Here is a 25,858-nt window from a genome sequence, read left to right on the forward strand (position 1 = left end):
TTAAAAAAAGGAATAGGAATTAGTTTTATACAGACATAACTACCCCCACCCCCCCCAATGGCCTCAAGGAGTTAAGAGTACTAAATTCCCTATTCGATTACAAGGGATAACAGTACCACAGGGTAGCCAGCGTGAGCACTTCTAAGGCAAAGCAGAGCATCAATCCAGCTACTAAAATAGAAGTGATAATTTGCTCTAGTCTCACATATACATAGCAGGAAACTTCTGCATGAGATACAAGCCCCTCGGAAAAAGAGGGGCTGCATTTCGAATCTGCAGGTTAAGAGTTAAAAGCAACATCAGTAACCAGGCTGCTGGTTGTAGATTTATAATTTAGAGTGTAGAAAATGTACTGCAGCCTAATCACTCATTCCGGCACTTTACAAGGAACAGAAGCTTTCAGACCCAGTGGAACCAAAGACAATTGTAACAAGGAAGCAGCAGTCGATTTACTTACGTCTTCATTCCAGTCTTCCGTTGTCCACTCCTCTAAGGAATTCCGCCAAGCACCTTTCACAGGAGGCAAGAACGCACTGCTTGCAATCTCTGTCATAAAACAATGGAGTCGACAATCACTTACACAAATACTGGGAAGATGAAGCATGTTAAACAAAAACACACACACTTGCACTTTAGTTTTTAAAATAAGACTATTTTTCTCTGGAGGAATTAAATAACCTGCACATTTTGGTCAAACATGTTTACTATACCTCCACATCAACAGAGACAGGACACAGATACTACAATGTCGTGAATGTTACAATTAGGGATGCACCGAATACACTATTTTAGATTCGGCTGAACCCCCGAATCCTTCGCGAAAGATTCGGCCGAATACCGAAACTGAATTTGCTTATGTAAATTAGGGGTGGGAATGGGAAAACATTTTTTTACTTCCTTGTTTTGTGCAAAAAGTCACGTGCATATGCAAATTAGGATTCGGTTTGGCCGGGCAGAAGGATTCAGCCGAATCTGAATCCTGCTGAGATAGGCCGAATCCTGGATTCGGTGCATCCCTAGTTACAATGACCATCTAATTATAAAAGACTTAAAGGAACAATAACATCAACAAAGAAGTGTTTTAAAGTAATACAAATATAATGCAGTTTTTCCCTGCACTGGTACAACTGATCTGTTTGCTTTACAAACACTACTATAGTTTATATAAACAAGCTGCTGTGTAGCCAAGGGGGCAGCCATTCAAGCACAAGATACATAGTAGATAACAGATAAGTACTACTATAGTTTATATATACAAGCTGCTGTGTAGCCATGGGGGCAGCCATTCAAGCATGGGATACACAGTAGATAACAGATAAGTACTACTATAGTTTATATAAACAAGCTGCTGTGTAGCCATGGGGGCAGCCATTCAAGCACAGGATACACAGTAGATAACAGATAAGTACTACTATAGTTTATATAAACAAGCTGCTGTGTAGCCATGGGGGCAGCCATTCAAGCACAGGATACACAGTAGATAACAGATAAGTACTACTATAGTTTATATAAACAAGCTGCTGTGTAGCCATGGGGGCAGCCATTCAAGCACAGGATACACAGTAGATAACAGATAAGTACTACTATAGTTAATATAAATAAGCTGCTGTGTAGCCATGGGGGCAGCCATTCAAGCACAGGATACACAGTAGATAACAGATAAGTACTACTATAGTTTATATAAACAAGCTGCTGTGTAGCCATGGAGGCAGCCATTCAAGCACAGGATACACAGTAGATAACAGATAAGTACTACTATAGTTTATATAAACAAGCTGCTGTGTAGCCATGAGACCAGCCATTCAAGCACGGGATACACAGTAGATAACAGATAAGTACTACTATAGTTTATATAAACAAGCTGCTGTGTAGCCATGGGGGCGGCCATTCAAGCACAAGATACACAGTAGATAACAGATAAGTACTACTATAGTTTATATAAACAAGCTGCTGTGTAGCCATGGGAGCAGCCATTTAAATCAAATTACACAGCAGATAACAGGTAAGCTCAGTAGAACATAATGGTGTTATCTGTTATCCACTATTTAACCTGTGCCATATTGCCTTTTTTCAATTTCCGCCATTACTACACAGCAGCTTGTTTATATAAACTATAGTAGTACTTATCTGTTATCTACAGTGTATCCTGTGCTTGAATGGCTGCCCCCATGGCTACACAGCAGCTTGTTTATATAAACTATAGTAGTACTTATCTGTTATCTACGGTGTATCCTGTGCTTGAATGGCTGCCCCCATGGCTACAAAGCAACTTGTTTATATAAACTATAGTAGTGTTTCTGAAGCAAACAGATCAGTTTTACCAGTGAAGGGCAACACTACATTATATTTTCATTACATTAAAACACACATTTTTTGGTGTTACTGGTCCTTTAAGGGACCTTCAGGAGTTGAAAAAACTTCACAGTGATCTGAATGTTTAGAAGACTATTCCTGTGGTCACCCCAGAATATGTTCTTACTGGCTGCTTGATAATATAAGTGGTAGGTAGATTGCATTGGCTGGTCCTTATCGTTAGCATCAACAGGGACAGCCAGATGCTAAATTCAACAGGTATGGAGAGGATCTACAATTAACAAAGAAACATATATTTTAACCTGTTCCATCATCTCCATCACTCTGACCAGTTTCCCAAACATCTGTTTTCCCAGTAGCATCAGTAGCAGCTGGTTCAGTGTAATCGGCAGGGTTAAATATCCTGGAACAAGAAGTGAAGCCTTCATGAAACATGGTAACATACTAAAAAAGCAACAAACTTTTTGCTAGTTTCCCACAGGCTGCTCATAGCCACATATCATTTGTGGGTTGCAATCGGCTAAGGAAAAATGAGAAGTAGGAACGGTCTTCCAAGAAAACCATCCTCAAAGATAATGGTACCCACTAAATCTGGACTAAGAATCAAAAATGGTCCTGGTACAGGAAAGGCCATCTCCATAGACTCCATTATGATCAAATAATCCACATTTTTTAAAATTAATTTCCTTTGTAATAATAAAACAGTAACTTGTACTTGATCCCAACTAAGATATAATTAATCCTTATTGGAAGCAAAACCAGCCTATTGGGTTTATTTAATGTTTATATGATTTTCTAGTAGACTTAAGGGATGAAGGTCCAAATTATGAAGGTGGTTCACCTTTAAAGGGGTTGTTCACTTTCACATTAACCTTTAAGTATGATATAGAGTGATATTCTGAGACAATTTGGTTTTCCTTTTTTATTTCTAAGCAACATTTTTTTTTCTATAGTTTTGGAACTGCCTTTTTCTTCTGACTGTTTCTAACTTTCAAATGTGGGTCACTGAGCAAATGCTTTGTTAAACTTCATATTTATAATTATTACCGTGTATACTCGAGTATAAGCCGACCCGAGTATAAGCCGAGGTACCTAATTTTACCTACGAAAACTGGGAAAACTTATTGACTAGTATAAGCCTAGACACAACTACAGCCCTGTCTCCCAGCAGCGCACATTCTGCCAAAGCGACCCCCCCAGCTATCAACCGGACTTCTTTGCAAAGTTGATGGTGACAGACCATGTGCAGAGGGCACTGTGTGATATTGCAGTCACTGTTATTCTTTCATATAACCAACAGATGGCGCTGTGTGATATTGCAGTCACTGTTATTCTTTCATATAACCAACAGAGGGCGCACTGTTCTTTCATATAACCAACAGAGGGCGCTGTGTGATATTGCAGTCACTGTTATTTTTCATATAACCAACAGAGGGCGCTGTGTGATATTGCAGTCACTGTTATTTTTCATATAACCAACAGAGGGCACACTGTTATTCTTTCATATAACCAACAGATGGCGCTGTGTGATATTGCAGTCACTGTTATTCTTTCATATAACCAACAGATGGCGCTGTGTGATATTGCAGTCACTGTTATTCTTTCATATAACCAACAGAGGGTGCACTGTTAATCTTTCATATAACCAACAGAGGGCATTGTGGGATATTGCAGTCTCTCCCCAAGTGAACTGTTGGTATAGGAATGATTAAAAGTGACTGCAATCTCAGCTACTGCCCGGTGACCCGAGTATAAGCCGAGGTAGACTTTTTCAGCACATTTTGGATGCTGAAAAACTCGGCTTATACTCGAGTATATATGGTAATACTTTCTATTAAGGCCCCTCCTATTCATATCCCAGTCTTTTATTCAAATCAATGCATGGTTGCTAGGGTAATTTGGATCCTAGCAACCAGATTGCTGAAATTTCAAACTGGAGAGCTGCTGAATAAAAAGCTAAATAACTCAATAAACCACAAATAATAAAAAATGAAAACCAAATGCAAATTGTCTCAGAATATCACTCTCTACATCATACTAAAGGTTAACTCAAAGGTGAACAACTCCTTTTCAAATTACGGAAATATCCTTTATTCGGAAACTCCTGGTCCTGAGCATTCTAGATAACAGATCCCATACCAGTTCAATGAATAGTGACCGTCTGGCATCTTACAGCAGCCTCTTTGGCATTTGCTAGAATCCACAGATTTTCAGTTTGGGCCTGGCACCCACTGGCAGATAAGAAAACTCAGACAAATAGGGATTACTCTGGCCCAGTCAATAATGACATTAATAATATGCACCTACCCCATGCCTTGTGCAGAAAATCTTCCTGCTCCCCTTCCTCTGCCCCTGCCTCCAAATCCTTTCAGAGAAAATAGAAAGACGTTTATTTTGCGGTTTGAATATGGAAATGGAAGTCATCAAATAAACACAATGGGGCTAATTTATTAACACTGGGCAAATTTGCCCATGGACAGTTACCCATAGCAACCAATCAGTGAGTGGCTTTTAAAAGCCAGCTGCAGGTAGAAGAATGAATGCAAGAATTTGATTGGTTGCAATGGTTTACTGCCCAGTGTTGACAAATGACCCCCAGTAATGCTTGTGTAGTACCTCTGCCACGACCTCGCCTGCCACGGTCAGAAGGTCTGTCCCCGGGGCCGATGTCTACACCGTTTTCTTCTGCTCTAACTGTAAAATAATATGTCTTTACATATAGAAACTGACAGCCCAGGTAAGTCTTGATGTTAAAAAAAAAAGACGACCTACACTCTCTGCCACGGCTTCCTCCCCGTCCTCTCCTACTGGAGCTGCCACGGCCACGGCTCATTTCTCTGTCGCCTCTCCTTTCTCGGTTTTCTTTGTTTTCGGAACTCTCTTTGCCAATGCTTTTCTTTTTACCCCCAACAGTCTCCCAAGATGTCTATGATATTAGGAAGAAAGATTATGGGCAGGTGATAAAACATGGGAACAACCCCATTTTGAACCTCAACTATTACTATTAAAGACCTATTATGTGGCAAAATTAATTATGGGTCTGCACCCTTGTAAAGGTGGTCATACACGCATCAATATAATTATACGAAGGAATTTTCATTTGATAATCAGTGCGTTTATGACGGGAGATGAGCTGACAGATATCAGCAGAAGGCTTTGATATAGATCAGCTCATTAATTGGGCTAGTTATAAAGGCACCCAAACATCAGGCACTGTTAGTAACGAATTGTCAGACATAGGTAGAATTCTACTGTTTCTCCCTGACGATTCAGTTCTAACACGTGTGTATTGATTCCTCCATTAATAAGCCAGTATTATGAACCCAAAATGATCTTCATTTCTTAAAGGAGAAGGAAAGCTACCGAAACAATTTATTTGGCAATAGATTAACAAAAATAGTACAAGCTATAACACTGTAATTTATTCTGCAGAATAATTTACAATACCGGAGTAAACAGCTCTAGAAGCTCTCTCTGTTTGTTTAGGATAACAGCTGCCATATTAGCTTGTTGTGACCACTTCCTGTTTGAGTCTCTCCCTGCTGTCTCATAGCTCTGAGCTCAGATTACAGCAAGGAGGTGAGCAAACAGAGCATGCTCAAGCCCTAGCCCTGGAGGTTTAAGCTGAAAACAGGAAGTCTGATACAGAAGCCCATGAGTACACAATAGAAGGAAAGAAATGTGCTGTTTCTTTTGACAGAGGACTCTGAGCAGCATTACTTTGAGGGGTTACTGGTGTATTTATATAGACCTTTTTGATAAAGCTACTTAGTTTTAACCTTTACTTCTCCTTTAAGGTAATGCAGATAAATGCTTTCAGGAAATTAGAGTGCAAGTGGATTATGAGGTTTAGGGTGCTTTTGGTTTAAAAATGCAATCCTCAGAGCCCCCAAAGCATTTTTGTCAGGCAACAGTTTTCTGGAAGCGCAGACCTAGCCTTGTGCCTTTTCCCATATAAAAGTCTAACCCCCATATGTAATGAAAGGTATCAAGCTTTCCCAGGAACAGCAACCCTTAGCAACCAATAGGATGTTTGCTTTTAAACAGGTGACCAGTAAATGCTACCCGCTGATTAATCAGTATGGGTTACTGCTCCTGGGCAGTGTCTTATATTAAATAACCCCTGAATCCCCTTAATGAGTACGGTTCTGTTGAAATATAGTGAACAACTTACGGTATCTGAATTGCCTTCCAGCAATATGTTTATAGCTCTGTTAATATCTCCGTTACAGTCATGAAGTGCCACTATGCATTCGTCTTGGTTCTTTCCTGTGACTTCCATAAGCTGCACATCACAAAAGATCAAACAGGTTTCTCATTTTAGAGTGCATTAAAAATATACCCACTAACCTCACAATAATTTGATGGATTTGTCGTTTCGCACTAAAATAGGACGTCAAAGAGAGTAAAATCTTTAACATCTGTGGCCACTTTAAAATGATTAGTTACTTATGACATTAAGCGGAGTGGCTCATTTATTGACACTGCAACAGTCCCTCTAACCGAATATCTGAATTAAATGGCAATTCATAACAACCCCCACGTGAACAATTCTATTTTCTTTACCTGTTTCACTTTGTCCTCAAAATCCGCATCGTTTTTGTCATAAATCATCTGTGCAAGGCGAATCTGCTCAGCGGTTGCCTTTAAAGAAAACCAATATGGAATTAGGATTGTATAGGACGAGTAACAGCAGCTTAAACGGTTTCAGGTCATTGTATGGGAACGACAAGCGGTATGGCAGCGTCTGCTTGTGTAAATGCAAAGAAGGAATGAGATATGCATAGTGTTGAGTAAGGGAAAGGCAGCAACATAAACTATTCCGGTTGAGAAAGACTTGTACATTAGGGGGCAGATTAGGGGGGTGGTTCACCTTCAAGTTAACTTTTAGTATGTTATAGAACGACCAATTCTAAGCAACTTTTCAATTTGTCTTCATTATTTATCTTTCATAGTTTTTTTAATTATTTGCTTTTTTCTTCTGACTCTTTCCAGCTTTCACAATGGGGTCACTGACCCCATCTTAAAAACAAATGCTCTGTAAGGCTACAAAATGTATTGCTATTGCTACTTATTATTACTCATTTCTATTCAGGCCTCTCCTATTCATATTCCAGTCTCTTATTCAAATCAATGCATGGTTGCTAGGGGAATTTGGGCCTTAGCAACAAATTGGCTGAAACTGCAAACTAGACAGCTGTTAAATTAAAAAGCTAAATAACTCAAAGCACAAATAAGGAAACATTAAAACCAATTGTAAATTGTCTCAGAATATCACTCTTCATCATTCTAAAAATGAACTCCAAGGTGAGCAACCCCTTTAAAGGTCGAATTGAAAATTCTAATTTTCATTTTTGTCTGGTCAAAACTGTCAAATTTGACTAGGGAATTAATTATCCAAAACCTGCCGGATTACTGTATAAGTCAACTGGAAAGGTGCAAGGACCACTTTGGAGATGTTTGTAGCTTTCCTTACATGAGTTTTTCCCGGAGAAAAAACACGAATCGATTTTGGTTGAATTCGATTAGAGTTTTCGGGTAGGTAAAATTTGTCCGGTTTGAAAAAGATTTTTTCAATGAATTTAGCCAATTGAATTTAGAGTAAAATTGAATGCATGTAAGTTAAGAAAAAGCTAAAATATTCTCCCCAAGGGTATTCTTAAAACAGCAAGATTAGGATACAGTGTCTCAAGAGTCAGTCAATAAAGGCTGAAAGTGAAACTCAGAACACTGATTTAAAGTAGAACTAAAGCCTAACTAAAGAAGTAGCTATAAATGTTGTACATGAAGTTTTGGGATTCTGTACCAGCCCAAGGCAACCACAGCCCTTTAGCAGTTAAGAGCGGTGTCTCCAAAGATGCCCCAGTAGCTCCCCATCTTCTTTTCTGCTGTGTCACTGCACATGCTCTGTGCTGCTGTCACTTACTGAGCTTAGGGAGCCACTCACAATATACAGTACACATAGAATAGAAATGTCACAATATAAGGCTGATTAGTCATTAATACACATAATTACTACATGGCAGCACAGAAACCAGTGCAATTAGCAATTGGTTGCCTTGGGCTGGTACAGAAGCACAAAATATCATATACAACCTACTACTTCTTCAGTTAAGCTTTACTTCTCCTTTAAATCTACTGTGTATCCTGTGCTTGAATGGCTGCCCCCATGGCTACACAGCAGCTTGTTTATATAAACTATAGTAGTGCTTATCTGTTATCTACTGTGTATCCTGTGCTTGAATGGCTGCCCCCATGGCTACACAGCAGCTTGTTTATATAAACTATAGTAGTACTTATCTGTTATCTACTGTGTATCCTGTGCTTGAATAGCTGCCCCCCATGGCTACACAGCAGCTTGTTTATATAAACTATAGTAGTACTTATCTGTTATCTACTGTGTATCCTGTGCTTGAATGGCTGCCCCCATGGCTACACAGCAGCTTGTTTATATAAACTATAGTAGAACTTATCTGTTATCTACTGTGTATCCTGTACTTGAATGGCTGCTCCCATGGCTACACAGCAGCTTGTCTATATAAACTATAGTAGTACTTATATGTTATCTACTGTGTATCCTGTACTTGAATGGCTGCTCCCATGGCTACACAGCAGTTTGTTTATATAAACTATAGTAGTACTTATCTGTTATCTACTGTGTATCCTGTGCTTGAATGGCTGCCCCCATGGCTACACAGCAGCTTGTTTATATAAACCATAGTAGAGTTTCTGACGCAAACACACCAGTTGTACCAGTGCAGAGCAACTGTACATTACACGGCCATTCCTTTAAAACACATTCATTTTTGTTGGTATCGCAGTTCCTTTAAATGCCCATGATATTAAAGCAATGAATAGGGTTTTGAAACATAAAAAAACTGCAGGGGTGTATATTAGCAGCTTGCACCAGGCTTGTAGAGAGAAGTCCACACGTACCTGTACTTGTACCTGTTTCTGGGTTTGTGTCTGTGGGGTTGAAATCTGTGGCTTTTCCCGAGTGACCCGGGTTCGTTCATTTCCCACCGAAGTCATCATATACAGTATATACAAAACAATGTATGTACAAAATAGAAAATCTGAAAAAAAGAAGAGGTAGTCATCAGCACAATAAACATTGTGAGCCTAAGCCCAAGAAACACAATCACCTACACTTATAACTTAAAGGGGTGGTTCACTCTCTACACCATACTAACTGTTAATTTAAAGGTGAACAACCTCTTTAAAGAAGAACTAAACTCTAAATATTAATATGGCTAAAAATGGCCTATTTTATATAATGAACTTATTGCACAAGGCTAAAGTTTGAGCTTGGCAATAGCAGCAATGATCCAAGACTTCAAACTTGTCACAGGGGGTCACCATCTTGGAAAGTGTCTGTGACACTCACATGCTCAGTGGGCTCTGATTGGCTGTTGAGAAGCTAAGCTTAGGGCTCGTCACTAATTATCCAGCAGAAAATGAGCTTCCCTGGCTGTAATATAAGCTGATGCTACAGGTTTGCTGATTATTCAATTCTGATGCTAATTGCACTGGTTTCTGTGCTGCCATGTAGTAATTATGTGTATTAATGACTAATCAGCCTTATATTGTGACATTTCTATACTATGTGTGCTGTATATTGTGAGTGGCTCCCTAAGCTCAGTAAGTGACAGCAGCACAGAGCATGTGCAGTGAATCAGCAGAAAAGAAGATGGGGAGCTACTGGGGCATCTTTGGAGACAGATCTTTACTGCTAAAGGGCTGTGGTTGCCTTGGGCTGGTACAGAAGCACAAAACATCATGTACAACATTTCTACCTACTTCTTAAGTTAAACTTTATTTCTCCTTTAATGTGATAAGCAAAATCAGATGCAATGTAGGTATATTTTTAACAGAATCGCACGGACACTATATTTGTTACAGGTGGGGGAGCTTACCCCTTTTATTAACCCTCCCGTTTAGAGAGATCTGCACCACCGGAGCATCATAGGAAAGGTGCGGTTTATCTACATACAAAACCAAAATCAGATGCAACCACCAGATCATAGGGTATTGTCTATGCAGAGTGACCAGGAACAGAATAACCCAAGTATGGAAAATAATTAATGAATCCTGTGTTTATGTCGTCGGCATAATAAAACCCCTATTTAGTCAGATAGATAAAACATCTTTCAACATACTTTTTAAAGGTGCTTCCAAAGCAATCCCTAAACTTCTGCATGGACAATAACGTTCCAGATTGGATGCATTGAAGGCAGCCCACTCGTTGGATGTGCAGAACTAACCTTAGAAAGCCTTGGAAGCATTCAGCACATACATTCCTACAGGAGTCACATTACTGGCCACAACAAGGTCTCCTAAAGCCAGACATCCTACAGGAAAAAGTACTTGAAGCTCTACAGAAGACAACGTCGTGTTTAATCATGGCCAGAAGATTCTGGGAGACAACGTGGGTGGGAGGAGGAATCCCCCAAATCAAACAGATAGCTGGAGGGCTTATCCTCTGCTGGGAAAACACAAATAGCTGTGGGGGCAGGACAGACGCAGGCAGTATAGTTCCAAAAATAACCGCACAAGTACTCACATGGACCCGAAAAAAGGCTTCTCCCATGAAAGTGCACAACAGTCAAATCAATTAATTAACTGGGGAGTTAACAAGGAAATGAAAAAAGCAGAGAAGGCAGTTCTCTTTCCCACCTCATTTCCCTAATTTGCATACGGTATTGGCTTCAGTATTTGTCTTTCACAAAGGATTCGGCCGAAACCTAAAATAGTGGATTCGGTGCACCCCTAATATTTATACAGTGACAGCTTATGTGGCAGGGAGTTACACCAGAATTAAAACAAACCGTTATCCAGAAAGCTCCGAATTACAGGAAGGCGGTCTGCCATAGACTCCATTATAATCAAATAATCTAAATCGTTAAAAGTATTTCCTTTTTCTGTGTAATAATAAAACAGTAGCTTGTACTTGATCCCAACTAAGATATAATTAATCCTTATTGGAAGCAAAACCAGCCTATTGGCTTTATTTAATATTTACATGATTTTCTAGTAGACTTAAGGTATAAATTATGGAAAGATCCCTTATCCAGAAAACCGCAGGCCCTGAGCATTCTGGAGTTGTAGTTATAACTAAAATTACCCGGGATATAGAAGATATTGCATATGTATTTTCACAAAAATTTGCTGTTGAGTTGGGATTCAGCGGTTTTTGGGACACACTGATCTTGTGATTAAGAGACCAAAAAGCAGATTTCTTTGAAATGAAAAAGTAAATACTGTCTGCTGATTGGCTGCTATTAGTATGTATGTATGTATGTATGTATATATATATATATATATATATATATATATATATATATATATTATATATATATATATATATATATATATATATATATATATATATATATATATATATATACACATATACACACACACACACTACACAAAAGGCATGACTTGTAAATTATATCCTTATAAACAGTGAGTTCTGATGTCATCAGTTATAAACGGTGAGTTCTGAAGTCATTTCTGTCACATGACTCACTGAAACGTGTGTATTATAATAAATAAAGTAACCCATGTTGCAAAATATGAGGATATTAGAAGTTACCTCGGAGACACACACACACACTCTTTCGGCCAGATATTAATCGGGGATGCCCATTGGATGGCCCCTTACACGGACCAATAAGCTGCCGACTCGGTCTGTCTGCTGCTTTTATCGGCCCGTGTATGGGGCCTTAAAGGGGTGGTTCACATTTAAGGTAATTCTATATTGTTATAGAATGGCCAATTCTAAACAACTTTTCAATTGGTTTTCATTATTTTTTTTTTATATAGTTTTATGGTCATTTGTCTTTTTCTTCTGATTCTTTGCAGTTTTCAAATGGGCGTCGCTGACCCCCTGTTAAAAAAACAAAAAATGCTCTGTAAGGCTACAAATGTATTGTAATCGCTACTTTTTATTACTTATCTTTCTATTCAGTCCCTCTCCTATTCATATGCTAGTGTCATATTCAAATAAATGCATGGAATTTGTACCCTAGCAACCAGATTGCTTAAAATGCCAATTAAAGAGATGCCGAATAAAAAGCTAAATAACACAAAACCCTTAAATAATAAAAAATGAAAACCAATTCCAAATGGTCTCAGAACATCGCTCTCTACATCATACTAAAACTTATCTCAAAGGTGAACCACCCCTTTAAGAGACACAGCTATGAAATCTGTCCACTGGCCCTTTAACAGTGCAAATGGAAAATATGCCAAAATATACTCCTTTCCCTCATTACTCGCCACAAGTTCCAGACCCCCATTTTACGTTTTTTAAGCGACCAGAAGAAAATGGTGTTAAATCCAAGAAAATGTAAAATCAGGGAAATGTATTATGTATAATATATGGGTGGGATTACAAAACAACAATGTAAAATGAGGGGAAACTTAAAATCAGGGGATGTAAAATTGAGGTTTGAGTGTATGTGCTGCTCACAAGCGCTGGTGATTGCACGGATACTCACACCCAGTAGCAACTTTGCACGCACACAAGTGAATAACGCCTAAAGTGCCGCCCTCTGTATAACTGTCGGCCTGGAGCACATGGCAATTTTCAACTCAGCAGAAATGTGTGATTGGGCAGGAACGGATGTGAGAATGTGGGAACAGTTGTTAGACAGGCCGTCTGTTGTAGCACACAGAAGTGACGCATGGGAACATTGGGACAGGGACTTCATGGATTCCCAGTAGCAGAGGTTCAGGCTTATCAGGGAAACTGTCACAATGACAAATATAAACATGTGGGGGGGGGGGGACTTGTAACACAAGGGATGACAGCTGAGTATACCCCACAAACCCGCCCATAGACGGAATACAAACATGGAACTGGCAAATGGGTAAATATATGCACTGGTGTGTGACTGCTGCAACTTTGTACATGTATTTCAATTTAAAGGGGTTGTTCACCTTTGAGTAAACTTGTAGTATGGTGTAAAGAGTGATATTCTGAGACAATTTGCAATTGGTTTTCATTTTTTAGTATTTGTAGTGTTTGAGTTACCGTATTTAGCTTTTTATTAAGCAGCTGTGCAGTTTGCAATTTCAGCAGTCTGGTTGCTAGGGTCCAAATTCCCCTAGCAACCATACATTGATTTAAACAAGAGACTGCAATATGAACAGGGGAGGGACAGAATAGAAGGATGAATGATAAAAAGTAGCAATAAAAATAAATGTGTAGCCTTACACAGCATTTGTTTTTAGATGGGGTCAGTGACCCCCATTTGAAAGATGGAAACAAAGGACAATTGAAGTGTTGCTTAGCATTGTCCATTCTAAAATATACTAAAAAGTTAACTTGAAGTTGACCCACCCCTTTAAAATCTGCAACTGTGATTCAGAGGGGTCGCCCACATGCAGTTTTTTAGATTACACACCACATATGCACAGAGCAATGCTAGTCATTTAACACTCCTCTCAATGTAAACAACTCCTTGTACACAGCTGCTAAGAACAAAGGGGAAGCAAAGGCCTGATTAACTTCAGAACAAAAACCCAGGCTGTACTTGCAGATATCTCTAATAAAGAGCTCACTACAGACCAAGTCGACAGCTTATCAGCCTGTGTGTAGAGCCCTCTGACGGGGCTTTCCCGATCGATATCTGTCCGAAAGGGTAAAAAATCCCGTTGGGTCGCGGCCACATCTTTTCGTCGATGCAGTCCCGCGATCCGATCGTTCAGCCCTATGGCCCACAATCGGATCAGCCCGATATCACCCACTTCAATGTGGAAATATTGGGAAGAGATCCACTCATTTGGCGACATCGCTAAATGAACGGATCTCCCTGTGTATGGCCACCTTTAGGGTCAGGGCACACAGGCAGATTCGGGGAGATTAGTCGTACTGCAACAAATCACCTCTTCTTCGGGGCGACTAATCTCCCAAAACTGAATCCCCTGCCTTCCCGTTGGCTAAAATGTAAATTGCCGGCAGGATGGCACTTGGCGTGATTTGTTTTTCGAAGTCGCCCAAAGTTTCCTCGTGAGGCAACTTTGGCCGACTTCGGAAAATGAATCTAACCTCTCTGAATTTGCCTGTGTGCCGTGACCCTAAAGGTGGCCATAAAAGCTACAACTACAATCTTTGGTCGTACCAAAGATCTCTGCCCACCCTACTAACATTAACAGGCACATGTATCAAGGGTCAAATTTCTAATTCATGCAAGGTTTTTTTAAAACTCTCATGTACTCCAAATTCTACCAATTCGAAATTTATTAATAAATTCAAAATTTTTAAAACTCATGACTAGAATCGACCCGGAAACTCGAATCAAATTCGATTTTAAAAAAAACTTGATTCGAGTTTATTCATCCTCGAATGTTAGGAAGGCTGCAAACAACTCAAAATTGATCCCTAGACCTCTTCCATTGACTTATCAATTCAGCAGGTTTTAGGTGGTGAATAGTCGAATGAGTTCTGGGGCAATAGTATGATAAATCTCGAAAATCAATCAAAAACGCAAATCGAATTTGAACAACTCCCTAGTCTAATAAGACAGTTTTGACCATAAAAAACACTCAAAAATTCTAATTTCGAAATTGAATTTTCAATCCGACTTTTGATATATTTGCCTCTTAGAGGTCAGATATGCAGGTAAAAAACAAAAATTAATTATTTAGCTCTATTGGATGATTCAGCATTAACGTTATGATGTTCGAGCGCCTTCAAAGGCACCTGATCAAAATTTTCAGTCCAATTGATGAGATGACCGATATCCAAGGCTTTTTATTGATATGGGTCACGTTGTCTCGCACCACACATGCAGATTATCGTACGAAATATTGGTATATGGCCAGATACTCAGGCATTTGCCATCCAACAGATCAGCCCTAGCACCTAATGTAAACCGAAGTTGGAGAAAGATAATTTAATTAGGGTTCAATACACTCTTGTTGATACGTTTTTAAAGATTCCTTGTTGGTGCCATCTTATAATTACGTGACTCTACGTGAAAGTTAATTGAAGTTGGAGAAAAAAAAAAAAAGACGGTTCAATGCGGTGTACCCAAGGTACCTCCAACCATTTATTTGTGCGGAGTACAAAATAATAAAACTTTTTAGAGCCCTCACGCCCCCTTCATCAGTGATAAAGTACACGTTTGATTTTTTTGTACTACGCACAAATAAATGATTAAGGTACCTTGGGTCCACCGCATTGAACCGCCCGAGTGCATCTTCTTTTTTCTCCTATTTCAGTTAACTTTCATGTGAAGTCAAGTGATTATATGAAGATAGCAGCGACAAGGAAACTTGTCTGAGTGTATTGAACCCTAACTAAATTGACTGGCACATAATGCAATCCTACACCCAGGGCCCTTTTGCCAGCCATAATCCTAGAGACACTGAATGTCTGACATTCTTTTGCTCCAGAGACTTCCTTATCAAGTGGAGAGACCCCCAGCCCCCTGACAATCTCCAGAAATAACACAGAACTGATGGCTGGCCCAGGCACATCCCATGTCACCGTCCAGGAAACAAAGGGAAGGCAAAAGAATTCTCAGTTGGGGAGGGAATCCCTAAATGAAAAGGCTCTGGTAACAGCCAACATGAAAGCTTTCCTATATGCATTGAGCCCATGTGGGGTGGACTCCATCTCCTGGGAGCACAAGGCAGATCTTAATGTTTTTGTATGCGCACAGAGACAGGTGTGATTGACATCTGCCCACACCCCATCATGGCACCCATAGTAAAGCCATTGTATCGTAATATATAGCCAGTTATTGGTATTCGCTCATTAACCCTCCAGCTGCCCTTCTCAATCTCTCATACTTGTACAGGACCAGACTAAAGCAATGTAAATACAATAGCTGTGGCTCTCCATTACCTTCCATACTTGTAACTAAACTCACATAGTCCCAATGGGAAAGATACGGGGCAAGCCTGCCAACTCCAGCTCTAACCACTAAATAAATCCATTTCATCTTCTTCTACTTCCTTCATTATTTCAAATGTTTCCGGTCATTGGATAAGAGCATCTTCACAATGAACTGGGTACAGAGTATTAGGACTCATTTTGTACAGTTTCGATTTTATGCCAAAAATGCAAATAAACAAAACAAAAAAAAAAATCCATTTCTCTGCAACGTTTCTATTGCTGAACCAACTCACATCAGCCACTTTACCCTAATGTAGTGCTTCCCAAATTGTGTGGCTGGGCATGGCAGTGAGAGCAGTTAGGGTGGTGACACACAGGGATACATTTGTATGTATTATCTATTGTTTTTAAGAGAATTTAAGAAGCAGCAGTGATTGATACAAAGTGCGAGGAGCCAGGGTGTATGTATAAGAGAAAGCTGCCATACTGATGGTGTAAGGTGCCTTGTGTAGGGTTGGAGAAATGTGCAGCTCCTTAAATAGCCAAGCAGTAATCCCTCCTAGAATGCCCGAAACATGAGCATGTGTTTCATAAGTGGCAGTAAGCATATGTTTAAACGGAAAACTGCCGCTCAGATCCAATTTCTTCTCTGAAAGGAGCAGCTGCTCCCCCACCCAGCCTGACCTCAATCCAGCAGCAAGCTGCAACCCCCAAGGCCCCGCTTTTATAAGACTGCCCAATACAGGCCCCTATGTAATAATATGCAAGATGTGTCAGCAGCCAGACAAGATGGCTCCCACACAAGGCCAGAAATTCAACCAATCATAACACATATGATGGCACGAGACCCTGCTGTGGCTACTGTATAAGCTCCAGCACTCTACGGGAGTCTTTGCTACAGCCCAGACTGCGTATCTTGCAACCGACAAAAACAACAAATACAACAGAGTCCTTGGTTGACTTTACTTTCAAATGGCACTTTAGGTCGGTCACTTTAGCTTTAATAATCGGCAATGCCTCCTTCTGCTAATTAAAAAGGGGTCGTTCACCTTTAAATTAACTTTCAGTATGATGTGGAGTGATATTCTGAGACAATTTCAAATTGGTTTCCATGTTTTATTATTTGCAGTTTTTGAGTTATTTAGCTTTTTATTCAGCAGCTCTCCTGTTTGTAATTTCAGCCATCTGTTTGCCAGGGTCCTAATTCCCCTAGCAACCAGGCATTGATTTGAAAGGGAGACTGGAATATGAATAGGAGAGGCCTGAATAGAAAGATAAGTAATAAAAAGTAGCAACAACAATACATTTGTAGCCTTACAGAGCATTTGCTTTTAGAAGCGATCGGTGACCCCCATTTGAAAGCGGCAAAATTCAGAAGAAGCAGCAAATAATTCAAAAACTATAAAAAACAAATAATAATGAAAAATTGAAAAATTGCTTATAACTGGCCATTCTATAATATATGAAAAGTTAACTTGAAGGTGAACCACCGCTTTAACTCCCAAAAATGTAAGGGATGTGTATATAATGAAACAGAATACCCGGTTACCCTGCACTGCCAATATGTAGATATATATTTATATAACTAATAGGTTACAGATGAGTAAACTAACAACTTTGTAGCCCTGGAGGTTGCCTAAGCTGAGCCAGTTTAGAATACAATGTAACTTAAGTGAAAGATAAACAGAGTTCAGTGGTAATACACACATATATAGGAGGAAACCATCGCATATAAAAGACCTTTTTGCTGCTGCCAAGAAATGGTTTATTTGCAGGCGCTGGACAGGCCGTTAGAGCCTTTAAATGTAAATAAAACATTCATTCATTTTATGATGTTAATGGCCCTTCAGGGCTATTCCACACGGGGAGATAGCCTTGCGTTTGCGGTCGCGGCGACAAAGCGCCGCGCCAGTCGCCGCGACCGGCGCAGGCGACAGTTTTGTATGGGCGCCTATGTAAAAACGCCTGTGCTAACCACACGAGGCGATGCGCTTTTCAACAGTCGCCTGAAAATGCCTCGCCAGGCTTTTTCAGGCGACTGTTGAAAAGCGCATCGCCTCGTGTGGTTAGCACAGGCGTTTTTACATAGGCGCCCATACAAAACTGTCGCCTGCGCCGGTCGCGGCGACTGGCGCGGCGCTTTGTCGCCGCGACCGCAAACGCAGGGCTATCTCCCCGTGTGGACTAGCCCTCAAGGTCTGCCGCTGGCATGTAAACAACAGATAACTCGCATCAAGCTTGAGGACACCACTGAATGTGGAGAGACATGGGGTACCAGAAAGTGCACCCCTTGCAAGCAGAAACTCATGATACACAGGAGACATTCCATCATGACTCTTCTTAACCAACTTCAGTCTTTTTGGGAGAAAATAGCTTCTCATTGGGTCACTGCACCCAATAAAAAATCACTAAGGCCAGCGGCAGAATTAGCACACAAGCCTCTCGCATTTCGGCACCAAAACCCATTGCTTCTGCCTGCACCCCGGCCAAAGTAATGTATCTGAATGCGGGCAGAGGAGCAGATTCACGGCCTGTGTTTCTCTGCAGACTAAGGTCCGCCTTAAGGTGCCCATACATGGAGAGATCCGCTCGTTTGGCGATGTCGGCAAACGAGCAGATCTCCCTCCGATATGCCCACCTTGAGGGGCCCTAGAGCCCAACGATCGGATCCTAGCGAACGCAAACGGGTGGTCGGATCGCGGGGCCGCATCAACGAACAGATGCGGCCGCGATCAGACGGGATTTTTAATCCCATCCAATCGAGATCTGGCCGACTTTCGGCCAGATCTCGATCGAGGAAGCCCGTCGGGGGCCCCCATACACGTGCCAATAAGCTGCCGACTCGGTCTGTCGGCAGCTTTTATCGGCCCGTGTATGGCCACCTTTAAGATTTTGTTTCGGCAAGAGGTTCTGTCCATAACCAGCCCAGTCTAAAGCTGGGCATAGACAAAGATATGGTGGCACAAATTAATTTCAAACAGAATAATTGTCCCGTCATTTTCCGTGCCATATTGATCGGCCGTTTAGCCGATCACACAGGTTAGAACATTTCTGTTGGCTAATGGCAATAGCTTTGCATGTATTGCCTGATGATATCCATGGGCGACTGTCACTACTATTTGTCAGACATTACTTTCGCATGATTGCCACCTGGAAATTAATGGCCTGAGTATCTCGTAACTGGACTTAATCCTACGATTTAAATCTGAACAGTTAGTTGTAGATTGTCGCAACGATTTTTCTTGCCGAATGACCCATTTTAGGGAAGCCCGACCAATCCTTCGAAAATATCGTGCAGTTAGTGGGATTCGAACGATCATACATCTTATGATTTTTCGGCCGACATCTGTCAGGAAATTGACCGGCCAGGTTAAAAAATCTTTGTCGGCCCCAGTGCAATCTATCTATGTTTGCAGGGCCAAGCAGGCAGCTCCCCTTTGTTTTCCTGCCAAATTGGTCTTATTAGTTGATGGTAAATACGTATGATCATTCAGAGAAGATCGTGGTCTCACGATCAGGCTTTTAAAAATCTCAACATCTATGGCCAGCTTTACATGAACGATCGATATTTGAACATTCATCATTCTAGGAATGAAATCTGAATTGGAGTCCTGCAGCGGGATCGGGTAGCTGCAGGTACCCGCGGGTTACCCGCAAAAACCTGCGGGAGTTTCGGGAGTGGGAATAGACGCAGGTCGGAGGTTCTCCGGGTTTGTGGGTCAGGAATCTTCTCAATAGCGAGTTTTACTCCTTTTTTTCTGATCACGCCAACTTCTAATGATGTCACTTCCGGTTTACAATGACAGCACTTCCTGTTTCTTGATGGTCAGCGGGTTGTGGATAAGGTACTTGCAGGTCGGGTCGCGGGTCCAAGCGGGTAAGTATGCGGGTTGCAGTTCACGGGTCGGGTTTAAGAAATTGGTTCCAAGCAGGACTCTAATCTGAATGTCTATGGGCATCTTTGGACAGTACGTTCCCCATATATCTCTACCTGAAGAAATTATCAGCAGGTAGAGGAGTCTGATCGCCTGTTTGATGAAGTACAGTGGTCAAAATATTCTATGTGCTGATCTGACTCAGCAGCTACTCAGAGACCTACCAGGGACCTACCAGGGTCTAAAAGATGGCCATACATAGGGAGATCTGCTTAATTAGTGACATCTCCAAATGAGGAGATCTCGCCCTGATATTTTCACCCTGAGGTGGGCAATATCAGGCTGATCTGATTATGGGCCCTACGAGAAGAATGCACAGATTAAGGATGTGTAAAGAAAGCTGAGCTCGCCCTCAAGTAGCATAGCTTCTTGTTGATCGCTGCTCTCGCAGTAACCCGGCTACTTCGATCCGGAAATTACTATACATAAAAAATATTACCCGCAGTCCGGCGCTGACCAATGCACGAAGCAGAGTCGCTACTTTGCTTTTTCTGATGTGGCTTTATTAAACACACAGTGTGGTTACATTGGCAGTGGGTACGCTGTGAAACTAATGTGTTTCGTGCCAAAGTATCTCGGCACTTCATCAGAGTACGGGAAGAATATTGGCATCGGATCGAGGGTGGTCCTCGATCAGACAGGTTTTTTTTTTACCCGCCCAACAGATATCGATTGGGGAAGTATACAGTGCCCAATAAGCTGCCGATTTAATCTGTCGGCAGCATATATTTGACCGTGTATGGGGCCTTTAGTCACTAGAAGATAAGAGTTTAAGGCCTATGGGTAAGGGCACACGAGAAGATTCGGGAAGATTTCGTCGCCCGGAGATAAATCTCATATTCTTCAGGGCGACTAATCTCCGCGAACTGCCTCCCACTGGCTAGAATCTAAATTTTGCCAGCGGGATGGCACTCACATCGCTTCAGTTTCCAAAGTCTCTGAAGTTTTCTCGTGAGGCAACTTCGGAAAACAAAAAGCACCGATTGCCATCACGCCTGCGATTTGCATTCTAGCAGGCGAGAGAGGCAGTTCGAAAGATTAGTCGCCCCAAAGAAGAGGAGATTTGTCGCTGGGCGACTAATCTCCCCGAATCTGAGAGTGTGTCTCTGCCCATAATTGTGAGAGGATAAATTATAAACAGGACCAGACCTGCCTGCCAGGGAAACACCCAGTGGACACAGGTTATACCAGCCATAAAAACACAAATAACATTTAGCAAGTTTTCTAGTTTGTGGCAATGGGCCCCAGACAAATTTGTCTGCAATTGGAGACACCTGCCACAGATATATTGTTTCAGAACACTATGTACATACAGCTTTATTCTACAAAGCCATAAAAAACCTACAAATAGCGGAAAAAAAGAACCCCTCTCGAACACTAAATACTCTTCTATTCAAGGGAAAGGTTTTAAGCCAAAACAGATCAGACACATTGACAGAAACGCCGATCCCTTCCGATGGAAAGGCAAAGACTGAACACTCCAACAAGATGCGCAGGTTTAGATGCCAAGGAGACACTTATAGTTCTATTTAACAAGCTGACAAGCATGCAAATATTCTCTCAAGCACATTTAATAATTTAATAAGGATTATGTGTCATAACGCTTGGTGAGTGGGAGAAACGCTTAAAGAAACAGTAACAACAAAAAATGAAAGTATTTTAAAGTAATGAAAATATTATGTTCATATAAACAAGCTGCTGTGTAGCAATGGCAAAAAATGAAAAAAGGCTATATGGCACAGGATAAATAGCAGATAACAGATAAAATTATGTTCTACTATCTGCTGTATAGCCTGAGCCTTTTCTCCTTTAAATACCTAGTCCCCCTACACAAAAAAAAAAAAAAAAAAATATATAAATATATATATATATATATATCAAAAAAAACGCACTCACAGGACTTTTTAAAGGTGCAAAATCCAAAAATGATGTTTATTTTGGATTTTGCACCTTTAAAAAGTCCTGTGAGTGCGGTTTTTTTGCTGAATACATGTTCTGTTATAACCAGCACCTAGGCATTAACGCTTGTTTTGAGTGCACCAGTATTTGGACTGTATATATCTCATTACTTTAAAACAAAGTATTTTTTGATGTTACTGTTCCGTAAAGTGACACACAGGAGAATGCTCAGTGCAGCACTATTAACATCCAGGGGCATAATAACCCCCCCAATCGCCTATTTAACACACAGGTGTGGGACCTGTTATCCAGAATGCTCGGGACTTGAAGGATCTTTCCGTAATTTGGATCTTCATACCTTAAGTCTACTAAAAAATCATGTAAACATTAAATAAACCCAATAGGCTGGTTTTGCTTCCAATAATGTTTAATTATATCTTAGTTGGGATCAAGTACAAGCGACTGTTTTATTATAACAGAGTAAAAGGAAATCATTTCTAAAAATTTGAATTATTTGGACAAAATGGACTCTACGTCCATAATTCGGAGCTTTCGGGATAACGGGTTTCCGGATAACAGATCCCATACCTGTTCACATATTTAATGCCCACCTAAAAGCCAATGGGCAGTTGTTAAGATATTCTAAAATAACAAATGTTACAGCTACACTGTTTGGGCTTTCCCTACCATGCTCAGCTTTCTGATGGCTAAAACATTACAATGGCACACAGTGATCAAGGAACTACTGCAAGGATTGCAAGTTTGTCTTAATTATATTTTGTGAAGCCACAGACATCAGGATTTTCGGATAACCTGTCATTTTCACTTTTTTACTGTTTACTGATTTGTGTGGCTTAATCGCCCTAGAAGCCAGGCAGCTGTTTGCAGCCGAGAGTGCAAGTTGAATAGACAAAAATTAAGTGGATTGGGTTGGTGCCTTTATAATGTTTTAAGTTACTTTAAAGGTGTACTTCCCCTTTGATTGTAAAAAGACAGAAGATCTGATTCTAATGCAGGTCAAATCTGCATTGTATAACTGTGGAGAGACAGCTGGTCCCTACACCTGCCACCCACAACAGGTGTCCAACAGAAATGCGTCTGTCCATACTGTGTAGGCCGCACAACACAGCTAAGTAGGAAATAAAATTAAATGTGACTGATCAGCATTTCATACTCACTTGAATTTAAAAGGTGTGTTTGTTCAGTTTATATACTAGAATGTCCAATAAAGCCGAATTATTGGCACGGACAGAAACAAGCAGTTACACTAGGTCCTGTGAAAGGGAGCAAATGTCATGGAAAAGGGCTGCAGAGTCAGGAAACAGTAATATTTTCCTTCTTCTGACAAGTGGAAAAAGTAGGTACTGGAGTAGAAGGGAGTGGAGGGTTAATAAGGCCCCCGCTATTATTCTAAGTACAGCCTCCCAGAGCTAATAGAAGTGATGGCAAATGTTACAGCCAGGTAACACTAAAAGGAACAGTGTGTCCTAATCAACTGCTATTAATTGTAGGAGTGTAGAATGATCCCTGTCATTGCCACACAGGCTCATCCCATCACAGGACCTTCTGGGACATATTCAGGAGCGGATGCCCATCACTGACATACAGGGGGCTACTATTTATTTATGCTTAAGGTGATGTGAATGTGAATTGGGAGCAGGGATTCCCAGAGGGTGTCGGGGGATGCAGGGAGTTGTAACAAACAATGGCCTGGAGAAGACGGAATAGGAAATGGTTGAGCTGCCTTCCAGTTTAGGAGACACAGGATCAATCATTGGGAGCAGGGATTCCCAGAGGGTGTCAGAAGATGCAGGGAGTTGTAACTAATAGTCACCCAGTTCATGAGACACAGGATCGTGCATTGGGAGCATAGATTCCCGGAGGGTGTCAGGAGATGCAGGGAGTTGTTACCAATAGTTGCCTGGGGAGTATGTGAATAGGAAAAGAATGAGCTCTTTCCCAGTTGAGGAGACAGAGGATTGATCATTGGGAACAACAGGGATTCCCAGGGGTGTCAGGGGTAGCAGGGAGTTGTAACTAATAGTCTCCCAGTTGAGGAGACACAGGATTGATCATTGGGAGATGCAGGGATTCCCAGGGGTAGCAGGGAGTTGTAACTAATAGTCTCCCAGTTGAGGAGACACAGGATTGATCATTGGGAGCAGCAGGGATTCCCAGAGGGTGTCGGGGGGTGCAGGGAGTTGTAACTATTAGTCTCCCAGTTGAGGAGACACAGGATTGATCATTGGGAGATGCAGGGATTCCCAGAGGGTGTCGGGGGGTGCAGGGAGTTGTAACTATTAGTCTCCCAGTTGAGGAGACACAGGATTGATCATTGGGAGATGCAGGGATTCCCAGAGGGTGTCGGGGGGTGCAGGGAGTTGTAACTATTAGTCTCCCAGTTGAGGAGACACAGGATTGATCATTGGGAGATGCAGGGATTCCCAGGGGTGTCAGGGGTAGCAGGGAGTTGTAACTAATAGTCTCCCAGTTGAGGAGACACAGGATTGATCATTGGGAGATGCAGGGATTACCAGGGGTAGCAGGGAGTTGTAACTAATAGTCTCCCAGTTGAGGAGACACAGGATTGATCATTGGGAGATGCAGGGATTACCAGGGGTAGCAGGGAGTTGTAACTAATAGTCTCCCAGTTGAGGAGACACAGGATTGATCATTGGGAGATGCAGGGATTACCAGGGGTAGCAGGGAGTTGTAACTAATAGTCTCCCAGTTGAGGAGACACAGGATTGATCATTGGGAGATGCAGGGATTCCCAGGGGTGTCAGGGGTAGCAGGGAGTTGTAACTAATAGTCTCCCAGTTGAGGAGACACAGGATTGATCATTGGGAGATGCAGGGATTACCAGGGGTAGCAGGGAGTTGTAACTAATAGTCTCCCAGTTGAGGAGACACAGGATTGATCATTGGGAGCAGCAGGGATTCCCAGACGGTGTCAGGGGTAGCAGGGAGTTGTAACTAATAGTCTCCCAGTTGAGGAGACACAGGATTGATCATTGGGAGCAGCAGGGATTCCCAGAGGGTGTCGGGGGTGCATGGAGTTGTCTGAGCGCATCAGTACGAGGGATTCCCAGGCTGCACCTCTCGGGCTATTGTCAGCGCTCCGTGTGGCCTGACGGGGGGGGGTCCTGAGAGCAGTAGGACAGAAAGGCCTGAGACTGGACATGACGTGCGACTAGAGACAGAGCTATTATTAATCGCAAGACGACACTGCGACACACTGCGGCCCTTTCTCTGTCCCCACACGACCCACCGCCTCCCCGCGCCTCAGGGGAAAGGCCGCCGCCATCACCAGACCTGTAACCATAGCAACGCCGTCAGGAACATTCCCCTGCTGCCGGTGAGAGGCCGCTTTTGCCCGCCGCCTCCCCAGGGCACCAATTACGACCCCAATCATTTACCCCTACCCGGTACAATCTCCTCTGTCCCGCTTCTTACACGTAGGGTGCCTCCCAGGCGCCTTTCCGCTCGCTCAAACTCCCGCCGGTCGCGGCCTCCCTCTTACCTGCAGCACAATGCGCCTCACAAAGCAGCAGCGGCAACAGCGTGACCGCGCCCCCTCCTTCTGCTCGTCACCCGGCCGCGCGGACAGCCTCCAGATATGACGTCATCGCCACGCGCCGCCCAGCGGAGACAGTAACACCGAGAAATGAGGGGGCGGCTGAAAATAAATAGAACAGGCTTCGTTACCTGTATTCCTAAAGCGTCACCAGATTCCCGGCCACGAAATATCCCTGTAGCTTCCAGCACAACCGCTCTAAAGCGACCCTGCGCCTATTCTGCTCTTCTTCCGCTGCCAGGGGAGATGTAATGGCGGCGCACACCGATGACGACACGTTCTG

At 41.9% G+C, this 25,858-nt stretch overlaps 1 protein-coding gene across 1 annotated transcript in view; it reads right to left on the reverse strand.

Annotated features, from left to right (window-relative positions):
* Positions 1-25,538, reverse strand: part of ubap2.L (ubiquitin associated protein 2 L homeolog) — a gene marked incomplete at its 3' end in the record, with an annotated part of 37,118 nt that extends 11,580 nt beyond the window's left edge. Inside the window, 9 exon segments of the mRNA NM_001096437.1 lie at positions 458-546; positions 2,616-2,716; positions 4,621-4,678; positions 4,930-5,007; positions 5,086-5,239; positions 6,488-6,598; positions 6,880-6,957; positions 9,250-9,389; positions 25,522-25,538. Coding sequence (NP_001089906.1) covers positions 458-546; positions 2,616-2,716; positions 4,621-4,678; positions 4,930-5,007; positions 5,086-5,239; positions 6,488-6,598; positions 6,880-6,957; positions 9,250-9,348 — 768 coding nt within the window.
* Positions 25,539-25,858: the final 320 nt, after the last annotated feature.

The sequence above is a fragment of the Xenopus laevis genome, chromosome 1L (assembly GCF_017654675.1).
Source record: "Xenopus laevis strain J_2021 chromosome 1L, Xenopus_laevis_v10.1, whole genome shotgun sequence".
Taxonomy (NCBI): domain Eukaryota; kingdom Metazoa; phylum Chordata; class Amphibia; order Anura; family Pipidae; genus Xenopus; species Xenopus laevis.